General features: G+C 32.1%; 2 protein-coding genes and 2 non-coding genes across 5 annotated transcripts; 3 read left to right on the top strand and 1 right to left on the bottom strand.

The window, feature by feature from the left end:
- Positions 1–2,759: 2,759 nt before the first annotated feature.
- Positions 2,760–2,831, bottom strand: TRNAT-UGU (transfer RNA threonine (anticodon UGU)). Its single transcript has one exon. It is a non-coding gene; the product is annotated as a tRNA-Thr (tRNA).
- Positions 2,832–3,606: 775 nt separating this feature from the next.
- LOC147403540 (transmembrane family 220 helix protein) lies at positions 3,607–4,387 on the top strand. The gene is made up of 2 exons (XM_086437664.1): positions 3,607–3,743; positions 3,854–4,387. The coding sequence occupies exons 1-2, from the start codon at positions 3,653–3,655 to the stop codon at positions 4,207–4,209; spliced, it is 447 nt and encodes a 148-aa protein (XP_086293790.1). The 5' UTR covers positions 3,607–3,652; the 3' UTR covers positions 4,210–4,387.
- A 6,713-nt stretch (positions 4,388–11,100) lies between these two features.
- TRNAE-UUC (transfer RNA glutamic acid (anticodon UUC)) lies at positions 11,101–11,174 on the top strand. The gene has a single exon. It is a non-coding gene; the product is annotated as a tRNA-Glu (tRNA).
- A 19-nt stretch (positions 11,175–11,193) lies between these two features.
- Positions 11,194–14,996, top strand: LOC147403538 (S-adenosyl-L-methionine-dependent methyltransferases superfamily protein). 2 transcript variants are annotated; one of them, XM_086439142.1, is made up of 7 exons: positions 11,194–11,345; positions 11,464–11,560; positions 12,547–12,685; positions 13,481–13,563; positions 13,668–13,802; positions 14,014–14,118; positions 14,676–14,996. In XM_086439142.1, the coding sequence occupies exons 1-7, from the start codon at positions 11,260–11,262 to the stop codon at positions 14,805–14,807; spliced, it is 777 nt and encodes a 258-aa protein (XP_086295268.1). In that variant the 5' UTR covers positions 11,194–11,259; the 3' UTR covers positions 14,808–14,996. The 2 variants fall into 2 exon arrangements, with proteins under 2 accessions (XP_086295268.1, XP_086295269.1); XM_086439143.1 differs by having other exon boundaries at positions 11,464–11,568.
- The last annotated feature ends 26 nt before the right edge of the window (positions 14,997–15,022 follow it).

Below are 15,022 nucleotides of genomic sequence, written 5' to 3'. Positions count from 1 at the left end.
AAAAATTATGAGTAGGCCCAGTGGTGATCTCTTTCGTATTAAAGAATTAGGACGTTGACTTTCTCTGAAAAGTCAAAATACTCGAAACGGAAGTTGGAGAGAGAAGTGGAAAAATCAAATAACAACTATTTAGTAAGTTCCCAACAGACCGATAAAAAAAGAGGGCTACTATAGCCACACCAATTCCTATATAAATCACCAAGGAATTGCATATAGGTAGTGTGGCATTAGTAAAAATTGGTGAGGCAATAGCAATTATCTAAATAAAAAAAAATGATGTTTTTTTAGAAAATATCTTTCACCATACCTCGGTAATTTTAAATAATAATGATAGAGTTAATTTTAAACTTTTTAAGTCTAGGTTAAATGTGTCAGTAAAACATTAGAGTCTCAAGTCTAGATTTTCTCAGACTTTTTGATGATTTCAAGTTTTTTTTTTTCTTTTTTTGTGACAGAGGAGGGGGTTGGTAAATTTGAGGTCAATTAAATGAATCTTCCTCCTCCATTCCACTGTTAAAAACAAAATTTTCTAATTTTGATTTTGGACAAAATGGAATAGATAATTGTTTGAATGTGATATTTAACTTAGTCAATGATTCCATAGACCTGAGTTGTTTCTCAACCATCCATCATTGAGTTTACAAGTCTTGTTAAAAATAATTTCACCAATCAAAAGAAAGGTAAACTGAAATAGACGAATAATGTTCATTTAGCCGATCCCAAAAAATTGGTAAATTAAATATAAACATGCATCAATTTGATTAAGATTGCTCAAAAGGTATAAAATATTAAATAAGTAAATAAGAATTACAAGAAGAAAAAAAAGATAAACAGAGACTTACAGTTTTCTAGGCGTCTCTTCTTCTAGTACTGTGTAGCCTAAGCTTTGCTTATATAAATTGAAGTTTTACACCATATTAGAGACTAAGACATCTTTCCTTGTGTGCTTGCGTGGGTCCTCCTTAATTAGAAACTTAATTTTTATTTTTGCTAAAAATCTCTTCCCACATATTTAATTCTTAAATGATTTTCATTAATGCTGATTATAAAAGATTTTAAGGATCAAGAGATGATACATTGGATTTTGGAAAATATATTTGATGAAGTCAAACCCGTCAAAGTTTTTATGTGAGATCCACTCCGAGAAGGCCACGTGGTGCATTGTTTTACCCACTGCGTAGTTGATCTACCCAATCAAATTGAACTGGTTAATGGTTTCTAACCATTGGATGCGATCGATAGTTTAATTGTGAACCCACTCCATGGACCTATTCACCAAGTCGATATAGTGAGAATTCAAACATTTGTTGGATCAGTTGGCATGAATATGACACGTGGCATTTTACTATGAGATTCATAAAACAAAATTTATGAAGTTTGTCACACCAAACCATACCCACTATTATAATGTTATAAAATAGGAAAATTAGTATTAACTCTCACACGTGGACGCGCGACTATATTTTTTTTTTTTGGCAGATTTATCAAAACATGAACAACATTTCGAATATTTACCAAAACGGTACACTGTAGCAATTAATTCCGAAAACGGTAAATTTACCGTTTTCGGAATTAATTTTTTTATCAAAACGGTAAAAATAGTAAATTTTATTTTTTTTATACCGAAAATGCCCTTTTTTATTTTTTGACTGAAATTATGAAAATAAAATTGATTTCGGTAAAAAAAAATTTATAAATACATATAATTGTTGGATTACCGAAAGAGAGTGAATCTTTTTAGTTGGATTTTCATTTTTTTAAGGTTAAAATTGTAAATATATATGTAAAACAAAAAAAGGGTATTTTCGGTATTAAAAAAAAAATATTTTACTGTTTTTACCGTTTTGATAAAAAATATTAATTCCGAAAACGGTAAATTTACCGTTTTCGGAATTAATTGTTACAGTGTACCGTTTTCGGAATTAATTTCGAAAACTCTACCGTTTTGATAAATTATTCTTTTTTTTTTTTTCTCACAGTGGTCACAGACTCTACAGTATGGTTTTTTAACTCATTAGAGATCGAGACGTATCGTCCGAGTTAACTCGATATAATAACTGAACGAAACCAATTCACAAAATCATTTTTTGACCGAGTTTTACATCTCACGTTTTATTTTTTCGGTTATCTCACGAGATGTCTCAAATGTATCGGAAAATTTGTCCAAGACAACTTGATATTGGAATTAAACGAGACGAGAAGCAATACCAAATTTAAAAACCATGTTCTCCAGTGCGTGCCTCATCAAACATGGCAAGGATAGTTTTGTAAATTAAGAATTATTCAATACACGCGGGTTCATGTGATTGATTAGCTCTGTTAAAAAAGTCTGAAAAAAAAAATTTCCGTGTTTGGACAGTGATCGTGGGTGAAGAATATTAATAATAATAGAAACTTTACTCTAATTATTTCCTTCCTAATTGGCCGTGTTTGGATCAGACTCCGGCCCACACGATTCGGGCCCTATTGTTGGGCTTGAGTTAATGAAATTACACCCGATTCCCTACTGTTGTTTTAAATTGGTTTTTTCAAGATCGGATTTGGCATCACAGAGTCCTATCTAACTCTGTAAACTTTTTATATGTGTGGGTCAATTTCCGGTGACTCATGAAGAATGGCTCCTGGAAGAAGCACATGATCGCAACCATTTAAACACAAAGTCAATGGTTGAGATTTTTCTCGAGATATGTGTAATTTATCTTTAGGATAAAAACATGTATTTCCTCTAGGAAGGTATGTAAATAAAATTTAATAATAATTGCCCCCATGCAGGATCGAACTACAGACCTTCAGTTTACAAGACTGACGCTCTACCACTGAGCTATAGGGGCTTTCTTGATTCGCATGTTCCAATTACAAATTAATTACTTGTTATAAATGTATTTATCAATATAATAGACAATGTGGGCCACAGTATTGTAGTCAGCAAATGCTTATGTGATCCCAAAGAATACATGCTTACATAAATGGAATTGATTTGAGAAATAATAATTACTCAATGGACCAAATTTATTTGGGATAATTAAGGCTTTGATGATGATCATCATGGAGGACCATGCAAATATATGATAAGGCCTAGAACTAAGGTGTCAATAATGGGTAACCAATGCAACCGAAATTTATTATCCAATTTTGAGTCTATCACCATGGACTCGATAATTTTTTGGGTGGCCATCTCATATCCCAAGTAGATGGCCACCCAATAAATAAACAACTCCATATGAGAATATCATACAACTCCCCTCTTTCTTTACCTCTTGTAAAGAAAATCTTCATTTTCTTTTGAAATCTATCATAGTTCAAGCTCTTTAATCTTAATTCTAAATATATTTTTTTTGCTAAGCAAGCAAAGGATTAGTGGTTAATGTAGGTGAAGAGGGGTTCAACCGGATTTGAGTTGGTAAGAGAAGCAACTATACATATATGAAAAATCTCTCCTAAGTCAATTAGTTTATGAAAATTTAACTATGGGTTGAAAAGGAGGGCATCTAAATCTTTTTCTATTAGTCCATCAGAAAAGACTGAGTTCAAGGAGGGGGGCATGCCATCATTTTGAAAACATGGGGGACCTACAACCAGAACCGTTGACTTCTCTAACCATTTGAAAACTTCAAATCACACCTTCATTTGCAGAAAAACTCTGAAACAAAAAATGGCAAAACCCACAAAGCTATTCCCTCTATGTTCTCTATTAATGGCTTCTCTCTTTGCCTACTCTGCATTAGTTCAATTAAATGACCCAGGTAATTCTTCCCTGAAATCCCCTTTCTTCATTAAATTAAAACAAAACAAAATCAATTTTTATAATAGTTCCATTTTTATTTATTTTTTGGTTTCTTATGTGTTTGTGTAGATTGGTACTTGTGGTTTCCTCTCTATGCTTCAGCTTCTGTTGTCAATCTATTTAACAACACTTTCACATCCACAAGAATCAGACAAGTAGCCAGATTAGCTTTTTGGGTTGGAATATTTTTGTTTTTGAAAGTTGTGATTGAAGACTACCACCATGGACTAGCGGGATTTTGGTCCTTGAATTTGAGTAAAAGAGTTGTTAGAGAGAAAATGGGGAGTGGGTTTGTTGTGATTTCTATGTTCTTGCAGTTGGATGCTTCAGCAATTCCCAATAATTCAACAAAAGTGAAGAGAGTTGAGATTTCAAGATATATTGAATGTGGTGAGACACCTTTCTATTTTATTTTGGATTATTAGATTCTGATTTTGGATTGTTGGAATTAAACTGATTTCCAGAATCCAGAAAACTTGTTTGCTTACACACTATTGTAGAAACTGATTTCATAATTTAGAATTAAAAATAAAATTCTGGTTTTTTTTAAATCCTATTTCTAGAAATACCATTTTAGTGCAAATACATGAAAAACAGGTTCCAAATTTGTAAGAAACAAATCTTATTTTATTTCTAACTTGAAGGTGGCATGTGTAAATGCACATGTATCAAAAGGACTTATCCATAATTTAAAATATTGATAAAATGAGTTTTGACTATTACATTGTAAAAAAGTTATTTTTGTAATTTTGAATATTAACCAATGTAATTTTCTAGAGTGCTGCTGCAATTTTCTGATTTTTGGCCAAAATGAACCCAATTATATACCAGTTTAAATGTAAAAAGTGGGGGCATTTGCGGGATCCTAAAATTTATACTTTCTTCAACAAGAACTAAATAGGGTTTTAGGGAGAGAAATGTATACAGAAGACTATGTTTAATAGGAAAACTTATTCTTCAAAAAATGGTGTACACTTCTTAAATGAAAAATATATAGTTCAAAGGGAAAAAAAATAAAATATTTTATCAAAAAATCAATTTCAAGAGGTAAATTTCTTATTTTCTTGTAATATCTCCTCATTTAGATTTCTGGTTCTTTTGGTGTGGTGACAATGATCAGGGATGGCATTGTTAGTGGGGGTGAGTTGCGGCCTCTCAATGGTTTTCTTTTTTGTTTTTGGAAGCAAATTCTGAGGAGATAAATATTTGAATATTACAATGCATTGTAATAAGGTGTATAAAGACACACCAAATTATATTTTAAGACAATTTTATAAGTTAGAGTGGTCATCACAATAGATTAGTTAGAGTAGTTATGATTTGTTTTCATGTATAAATGTGTTAAGATTCTTGTAATTAATCAAGTAAATTATTGTTAATTATTGAAACAAGTCTTTTTCATGACAAAATACACTTTTCCTTATAATAAACTTAGAAGCATCTATGTTTCTGTCTTGGAAATTTTCTAAGACCAAATATTATTCTATTTATTATTATAAATATATTAGTCCATATCCATTAATAAATATTTTTGGGATTTTGACTAGAGGTTGAAGATGAGGGCATTTGAGTCCATTTCCCTTAACTTATTTAAAAGACTAAGGTCAAGGGATGCATGTCATCAATTTCAAAACATTAGAAGGTATCTCGAATACTTAGCAAAACGTAGGGGGCATGTCTAAATCACCCAAATTTTTTACGATTTTTTTTGTAATTTGCAAAATATATTTCACATAGATTTCGAGAAGATAATTATTTGAATGAATTAGTAGATATATCCAAGAGTATTTTTTTTCTAATTTAAAATATTTACACACGTTCTCTCATGTGGCAAGTGAAGAGAAAAATTAAATGACATAAATCATGATTTTAAAGACTCAAGCCTCAAGCCTTAAGCCAGTAATTGTCCAGTGGCCCGTACATGGTCAAGGGCGTGCCTGAGGCCGTTGTTAGACACAACTTCATTAGCTGCTCTGAACCCGTCACCATAGACTGGAGAAGGATCTTTTTCAATCATGAGTTCGAAAAAATGTCCAATTTGTTTATCGAACTCTAATCGCTTTCCACAACTTGATCCTAACACTGTCTCCGCTTCCAACCACATGTGAGCTAAAACATTGCAGATACCTTCTTCGACAGGAAGAGCAATATTGCAGAAACCTGTCGAACAACCATAACAAAATTATAGTAATCAAAGACAAAAGAAACAAAATGTATAGGCACATTAAAAAAAATTTGTTCTAAGGTGATGAGGGAGTACATACATATTAAGTATTAACCCATGACATTGACATGGATATCCTCCTATCCAATATCTTGATACTAGGCTTTATAATTTAGCATCCTATCAAGCATTTAAGCGAATTCTAGTACACAATGGACTTAAATCTACAATGGAAACTCTGGATTCACCAAGAACGCACCACTACAAACACAATAAAATGCATAATTCTACTGTTCACTTGGGAACAACTGTTTGATTATTAATTTGAAACAACTTCCAATAATGATTATTACTCACAGGTGACATTTTCCCCTTTCTTCGTAATTCTGCAAGGGATAGCTCAATAGCACGACTTTTGTCGTCATTCTCATCACCGGACCATGTTTCCTACATTAGAATCCCCCCCCCCCCCCCAAAACAAAAAAATAATATTGAATTTCATAGAACGAATAACATGGTTGGAAAAAAAAAAAATTACAATATATTTTTGTTAGAAGAGATTGAAGTTACTACCACTACATGCTCTTCTGAGGTTGTGGGTCTGTCATCATGGCTGGGAGCATTAACCATTTTGTGATCCGGCTAAATTCTTCTCGCGATTGGGGGTGGATCTAGTGGCTTCATGGATCTCCGAGTATGCAAGTTTCCATCTCCCTTTCTTCTTTGTTTTGTGTTTTCGTTCGTGGGAGCATGCCGTGCCGTATCCCTATAGCTCTCTCTTTACTTGGCAGAGCCAACTGTTGCATTTTTATTAGAAAAAAACTCTCTTCGAGTTCTGATAACTCAAAGGGAACCTTACTTTATGAAGTTTGTTACTCATCAAACCTCACTTTATTACCCAACAAACCAACCTTAGAGTGGGGATCCATGTCATAAATGCAAATTTATAAAATTAATTTGTTACTCAAACATACCTTAAAGTGGATTCTAATAGCATCAATTTGTGGCATACAAAAATATAATCTGACGTCACGAGGTTATAAAGGAAAAAAAATTTAAGAACACAAAAAAAAAATTAATTTTCACAGTCTAATTTTAATTTTAAATTTGGGAGTTTGATAGCCATTCATTTTCGATACCTATGATCAAGCTCAAAACTATTATTTTTGAATAAAAATCTTTTTAATCTGAATTTTCCATGAAAACTAGAATTATGTGCTACTGGATTTATAATTTAATAATCTAAATAGTCCCAATAACCCTTGAAGAACGAAGTTAAGATTCGAATTTTTTTATGATTACATTGTAACTTTTGATTTGCAACCATAATTTATTCATTTTTGGGGTATTTTAAGGAGATTAGGCAAGTATCAAAATGAAAAAAAAAATTCCGATTTGCATTACTACGTCCAATTCACCACTTTTTATTTAATTACCGTCGAACTCAATAGTAATAAAATAAAAATGATGAACTTGATACTTGGTGATACGTTTGCATTAAGTTAAAATTTGATGAACTCAACACTAAGTTAAAAAGTGGTGAACTCGACGCTATAATGCAAATTAGATTTTTCATTTTTTCGTTTTTTCAATACTTGATAATTGATAAATCTCAAATTTAAGGATTTCTAGCTTCAAATTTTCTTGATTCCCATAATGTTATAAATTTTCATAAGTTTGAACTATTTTTATTTCATTATTTTTGTTCATTGCCCATTGGCATTTAAAAAATGTTATGTAGGTATTGTTTTTTTTTTTTGGTCCAATTGATCAGTTTGACATAATTAGTAAGGCCCCGTTTGATTCAACTGTCTGAATCTGCTGTTAGAATTTGCTGTTAGAATTTGCTGTCAGAATCTGCTGTCTGAAGCTGAAACACTGAAAAGCTTGTTTGTTACAGCTTTATAAAAGTGTTGTGCTGTTTACCAGAATCTGGTAATTATTGTTTGATACAGCTTCTGAAATCTGTTGTATTATGGTAAAATGACCAGAATACCCTTAAGTTGATAGTACACCCAGAACGCATTAAAATTATCAGAATACCCTTATAATATATAATTACATTAAATATATATAAATATAATAAATTTATATTACAAATTTATAAAAATAATTATTTTAATTTTAAAAAGTTTATAATTCTTTAAAAAATTATAAAAAATTTATAATTCTATAGAAATTTCGATAGCATCTCCTCTAAAAAATGGACATATGAAATTCTTCTGATAAACAAAATACCTGCATAATATGCAATCCAACATAATGCATCAAAAATTACACCACATCACACACATTAATGAATTTACTCCATTTGATGCACCCATGCAACATCTTGGCAAACCTCACAGTGGAATAGGTAGGCCTATTATAGGAAGAAGAAAAAAAATTGAAAAGAAGTGGAAAAGGGATACAACGAATAAACATATTAGGATTTACTAATTTATATATTTCTAAAGTTCTACTTTGATTTTCTTTTATGTACATAACATGCATTATATCATCAAAAGAACACAGGTGGTCAAGAAGACCTACAATACTCTCTTAAACTATTCAAATTTTTTGCACCAAAAACACATGAACCCAAGGATATAGATAATGAACTCATAAAGATCATACTCTTTACCATAAAAAAAGTCACCATTTCATTCATTCCAAATCGCCTAACAGATAGAAATATGAGGAGTGTATTTGGTAACTTGGGTCCACGTGATTCAAAGATTTACAATGCACATGTGGATGACGTTGAATTTGATGATTTTGATAGGATGATCAATTCATAGAAAAGATTCAAGAATGGTGGCAAGAACAACAATAAAAATAAAAGTAATGTTTAAAAAAAATCCTTAGATGCACATGGTAAGAAATAATTAGAAAATAATTTTAAAATATAGATATTTACGACCAATTCGGAGGTTTTTAAAGTGACAATTTCATTTTGAACCAGAAAAATAATTATTTTGTACTGATTTTTTATTGTTATAACAAAAACGTAATTGTTCACGTTTTAGTAGTTAAAATGAACAGTGGATTTTAGTGTTTTAGATCCTCAAAATGTGGGCTGAGGCAAATTGCTTGACAAAAAAGTATGAAGTGGCCCATGTTGTGACATAGAGCGTGGTAGCTATCCAACTTCCAGTAGTACATGATCAAAAAAAAAAAATCTCAAGAGCAAAACTATTGGTTATTAGTTGACCGAAGCAATTTTAAGCAAAACCCACCTTTCTTTTATTTTTGATTGGCACCAAGAATCGAGTCTTCGACTCGTCTTTTTTGTTTCAAAAATACAATAAAATGACTCTAGCTAATTAAGAAAAAATAAAAAACTTCTTAGTTATTTCCATGGTTTAAAATGTCGTTTTGATTCAATATTTCAATTTTTGAATTGTTCTTTTCAAAAAATTCAAATTGTTCTTTTTAGAAATTCTTTCATAGAAGACTGTGGTCAAGGGGGATATCATTAATTTGAAACATAGGATTTCTCAAATATTTACAACAATAATATAGGGTTTTAATCTAAATAACCTCAGTCTTTCATGAAAGACTGAAGTCAAGGCCTGGCTTCATTGAATACAGCAACTCAGCCTTGTTTATTTCAGAAGAGAGGAGAAAAAAAAAAAAAAAAACCCCTTGAAGAAGACGAAGTAGAAGACAAGTGGGGATTTGGTGATAAATTCAACACGTAAGTGTTACTTCGGAGAATCAACGACTTCATCCAGGTTCCTCTCTCTCTCTCTCTTCCTCCTTATTCTTCTTCTTCTTTTCTCCCCCTTTCCTTTTTTATCTGTTTTTCTAGAAAACCATTGAAACTGTGTGTGGTTCTGTTGCAAAGAAGGGAAGAAGAGAAATAGAGAAGAAAAATCCGGGGGTATTTCTGTCTTTTCAGCTGAACCGTTTTTCGGTGTTGGATTCTCCCGCAAACGCAAATTGAAAAAGGGTCTTTTACCAGCTTCTCACATCTGCGTTTGAAAACGCAAATTTGTAACGCAAATTCGTAACGCAATTTCATAACAAACGGTAATTTCGGACCTAACCGCAGATTTTCAGCGCAAACGCACTGAAATCTGCATTTTGAAGCGGAAACAAACACCACCTAAGATTTCAATGGAAAGTTTCAAGTGGAACTTGGTTGAATCCTAACCTAACTCTAAAGAGGCGGATTGTACCTTAGGCTAGCCCCATACCCCTATTGATTATAAGTTGATCAAACCCAAACCTGGCCCTCTTGAGCTCGGGTCAAGCTTTGTTTTCATTTTGATTTTATAAAAAAATAATAATATTAAATTCATGCATCTTTCGCCAAAGCAAAAAAAAAAAATCCATGCAATTTTCAAATCATTTGGAGTTGTTTTATATTGCTTTTCATTAAAACCAAAAAGGGCCCAAACTCTACTCTAGTAAAAAAAAAAGTGATTAAATATAAAAGTAATATTATTATTTATATATATATATATATATATATAATCATACATCTAGCTATACATATATATACATACATCAAATATAATAGCCGGTTGAGTTAAGCATTGGCAGGCCTTGAATTGCGAATCCCAAGTTTGTCTATGAAGAGTGAATCTAATTGTTTTATTGTTTATACCATTTAATCTCGAGATCAAGATTGTATCCCTTGGGTTTTTTTGGGGATAAGTCACGCAAACGATGCTAATTGACCTACTTAATAATCTTTTAGATTATAGAACTATTCAAGTGACTTCCTACAACATTCATTTGGCAAAAAAATAAAAAAATGACTTCCTACAATAGTGCGTTAAAGTCACAATATGTAGATAATTATAGATTTTTTCTTCTCAAGATATAAGGAAAATAGATGTGTAATGATTTCGTAACTCAACCTGACAGGATAACTCAAAAACTCAATTGACATGGCGGGTACAAGAATTATAGATTTCTCCGCACCCCCCCCCCCCCCCCCCCTAGAGATACTCAAATGGATATCCCCATAAATATGTACAATTTTGTATCCTGAGCGAAAAAATCAGCACTCAAAATAGATTATGTGCGCATGGTCACGTCAGTGCAGTGTAGTGAAAAAGCGTTTTTGGATTTTCCAAGATTGTTTTACATCGGTTGGAGGCTATGGAGCTCTAAGATTGAAAAAAGGATAAATTTATTCAGTTCTCAAATCTATCACAATTCCATTGTCGTCTAGTCCGGTTAGGATATCTGGCTTTCACCCAGACGACCCGGGTTCAAATCCCGGCAATGGAAACCTTTTTTTTAATTTTTTTGTTTAACATATTTCTAGTAGGTTTAAAACTCGTATTTTTAGGGTTTTGCCCATCTTCCTTTCGTAATGGATCTCGACCAAAGTCCGAAGGAATCACAAAAAAACGACGTTTGTCCGTCGACCGCATTGGCTTATCTTGACCCTAACTACTGGTTCTTTTTCTCTCTCTCTCTAGTGAGTTTATGTTTTGCTTTCTGGGGGTTTGATTTGTTTCTAAAAGAGTAACTGAAGTTGTTTGAAAAATCCTTCCTTTGCTTTTGAATGTTTCAGGAACGATCGATTCAGTTCAGAAGATCACTATGAATGGTTCAAGGATTACTCTCATTTTCGACATCTCATTCAACACCACATCAAACCCAATTCTTCTGTATGTTGGTTGTATCTCCAATCACTCTTTTTAAGCCTTTTTTGTTCTTTTTTTTTTTTTTTTTTTAAAAAAAAAAAATCTCTAAAAGGGTAATCAAACAGCCTAATTTGGCATCCAATTGAGTTGTTAAGAAAATGTCTGAAAACCCATTTCTTAGTAGAAGATAATATAATAGCTCTTCTCAATATAAATTTGAAATTGAGTGAGAAATAATAGGATTTTTATTGCTGACCTGAAATTTTATAGTTAAAATTGTTGGATTTGAATCCAAAAGACAGAAAGATTGAATCTTTATTCACCCTACTTCTTCTGTATGTTGGTTGTATCTCTTAAGCCTTTTGGGTCTGTTTTTTAATCTCTGAAAGAGCAATCAAACAGCCCAATTAGGAATCCAATTGGGTTACTAAGAAAACATCTGAAGATCCTTTGCTTAATTGAAGTTAATAGCTCTTCTAAATATAAATTTGAAATTGAATGAGAAATAGTAGGATTTATGTTGCCGACCACAAATTTTATAGTTAAAATTGTTGGATTTGGATCCAAAAGACAGATAGATTGAATCTTTATTCACCCTACATGAAGGTCAGCAACTCTGCTCTATGAATAAGATTGTACTTAATTCGAGTTCAATTTTGCGAATACCATTTATCTTCAAGACTATGAAATCGGGAAGAAGAATTCCAAATTCAGTTATTTCAGTAGACCCATATATGCAGCATTTTAAAACACCTATGTAAAGAGACATGTTCTCTTTAAAGAGTCACAAAAACCAAATGGAGACCAACTGTGGAAAGAGACACAAAAGGCCCAATAGACATCAATGGAAGAAACAAAAACATCTACATAACAATTTTTTTTTTATATTTGGAATTTTAACAAAGATAGGCTTTGTAAATTATGATCCAAGAAATGGGTCTAGTAGTTGGGACGAGGCATTTAAATGTTTAATGGCTTTGAGAGTGACAAACCTGATTGATTTGATGTAGGTGTTGGAGCTTGGCTGTGGAAACTCACAGTTGTGCGAAGAACTTTTCAAAGATGGGATTACTGAAATAACTTGCACCGATCTCTCCGCAGTTGCCGTGGAAAGGATGCAGAGGAGATTACTAGCCAATGGATATAAAGGTGTGTTCTGTGTTCTATTCTACATGTTCTCGACTTGCTTAATAAATATAACAGAATAATCTGAATCATTTGAGGAGGATTCCTTAAAGTTGCATTATAATATGTCAACCAATTGAGCTATGTCTCCAAACCCCTAATCATAATTGATGATTTCTAGATGTTTGATAAGAGGGAATTTGCTTCTTGAAATTGCAGCAAAAAATGACAAAGTCATACCTGAAATTTCTATAAAAGATCAATATGGCCCCGAACAACTATGTACTATCTTCTAGTATTACTTTCAGCTTTTCAAATTAAATATGTGATCCACTTATATTACAATGCTGACATCAAAATCATTGTATTTTTCTCTTGAGAGCTACTATTGGCACCCCAAATTTTAGTTATCATACCCCAATTAAAAATAAAGAAACAAGTAAATGGATGAGAATAAGTAAAAGTTGGGATACCATTAGAAGCTTTCTCATTTCTTTTTGCTAGATTTCTATTTTCTGGGTTTAGAATTTTATATGAGCCTAATAATAATTGTAAACAACTACTAAAATTGTTTGGATGAGTGTTATTATGTTTTGTAATTGTGAGATCATAAATTGAGCCAAACCTTTGTGATGTTTAAAGAGTGTGTTTTAATTTTTAAGTGGGGTATGATAAATAATTAAGAAATTGGGTTGTGGTAAGTAAAAGTTGGGGTGCCAACAGCAGATCTCTTGTTTTGCCCCTCATTTTATAAGGAGTAGAGAATAACACAACTCAGCAATTTTAATTTTATCCATCGTTTTTTCCTTCTGTTATCAGATATCAAAGTGTTAGTGGCGGACATGCTAGACCTACCCTTTAGTGAGGAGTCTTTCGACGTGGTCATCGAGAAAGGAACTATGGTAAGCATTAAAGGCGTTTTGAACTTTGTTTTATTACCTACTATACCATTTGCTTTATTGCTTATCTTTTTTACTGAAATATACATGTAAATTTGAATTTGAAGGATGTATTGTTCGTGGACAGTGGTGACCCCTGGAATCCACGACCTACAACAGTAAACAAAGTAATGGCGATGCTTCAAGGTGTTCATCGTGTTCTGAAACCAGATGGAATTTTCATATCAATTTCTTTTGGGCAGGTATTACAAGTTTACAACAATTAAATATGAGAGATTCTATTGCCACACCAACTTTTGCTAACACCACCCCAATATGTAAATCATTAAAGAATTAGCACAAATCTTGGGGTGGTGTTAGCAAAAGTTGGTGTGGTAGAAGCTCTCTTAAATATAGAGCTACTTTTATTATTTTGCTTCTTATCTCTAAATTTGTAATGTGTATTATCCACAGCCACACTTTAGGCGTCCACTTTTTGAAGCTCCAGAGTTTACCTGGTCCATTGAATGGAAAACATTTGGTGAAGGATTCCACTATTTCTTTTATATCTTGAAGAAGGTTTGTATAAGTAACTTGGCGATAAATTTTAAGTGATGTTATTGGCACCCCAACTTTTACTTGTTACACCCCAATTAAATTTTAAAACACATTCTTAAAACATTACCAAGGTCTGGCTCAAATTATAATCTCAACATTACAAAACATTATAACACTCGTTCAAACAATTTCAGCAGTTGTTTACAATTATGATTAGGCTCATAAAATCCTAAACCCAAAAGCCAGAAATCTAGCAAAAAAAAAAAGCAAAACGAGAGGACTTCTATTGGAACCACAACTTTTACTAATTCTCAACCATTCGCTTAATTCTTTATTTTTAATTGGGGTGTAATAAGTAAAAGTTGGGGTGTCAATAGCAATTCTCTACATTTTTGTATGTTTATATAGGTTTGTTAAATCAATTTTTGTGGTCCTGATAGGTCATTTTTCATTTCTGGATCTGTTTTTTTTTCTTAACAAGTAAAGCAATTCTCGATCTTGTCCTAGTTGGTCTTCTATTTCCTTTACTTTTAGAACCTCCCCTTAGATGCAATCTCATATGTCATTATTTTTATCAGGGGAGGAGATCAATAGAAGATTGTAAAGGCAGCAGCGAGAGGTTCGACATGACATCTATTTCTTTACTTCATGAGGAGTTAGATGATGAAGATTATATTTTTCGAACCAATGTTGAGGAATTGGAATCCTAACATTGATCTTTATTTTATTGTACGAGTGTTAAGTAGTTGTGGGTAGAGTGGTGATGAATTAGATAAAGTAAATTTTGATAGGGTTTGCATTGGTAGTTTGGTAATTAATTTGATAAATTATTTGATGTATCAAAAAACATTGATGAATTATTTAGATACTAACAAGAGCAGATTTCTCATTTTGTTTCATCTGAAGTGCTTTCCTTCATCACATG

Source organism: Akebia trifoliata, chromosome 4 (assembly GCF_017979445.1).
Source record: "Akebia trifoliata isolate Shusen 1 chromosome 4, ASM1797944v1, whole genome shotgun sequence".
In the NCBI taxonomy this organism is placed as follows: domain Eukaryota; kingdom Viridiplantae; phylum Streptophyta; class Magnoliopsida; order Ranunculales; family Lardizabalaceae; genus Akebia; species Akebia trifoliata.
The sequence above is the reverse complement of the archived record's forward strand: the minus strand, read 5'-3'. Positions and strand labels throughout refer to the sequence as shown.

Bases quoted from the DNA above. Each gene is read 5' to 3' on its own strand.
- LOC147403540 (XM_086437664.1), top strand. From the start codon at position 3,653: ATGGCAAAACCCACAAAGCTATTCCCTCTATGTTCTCTATTAATGGCT. The intron at 3,744-3,853 runs GTAATTCTTCCC...GTGTTTGTGTAG, and splicing joins AGTTCAATTAAATGACCCAG to ATTGGTACTTGTGGTTTCCT.
- LOC147403538 (XM_086439142.1), top strand. From the start codon at position 11,260: ATGGATCTCGACCAAAGTCCGAAGGAATCACAAAAAAACGACGTTTGT. The intron at 12,686-13,480 runs GTGTGTTCTGTG...TTCTGTTATCAG, and splicing joins ACTAGCCAATGGATATAAAG to ATATCAAAGTGTTAGTGGCG. The intron at 14,119-14,675 runs GTTTGTATAAGT...TATTTTTATCAG, and splicing joins TCTTTTATATCTTGAAGAAG to GGGAGGAGATCAATAGAAGA.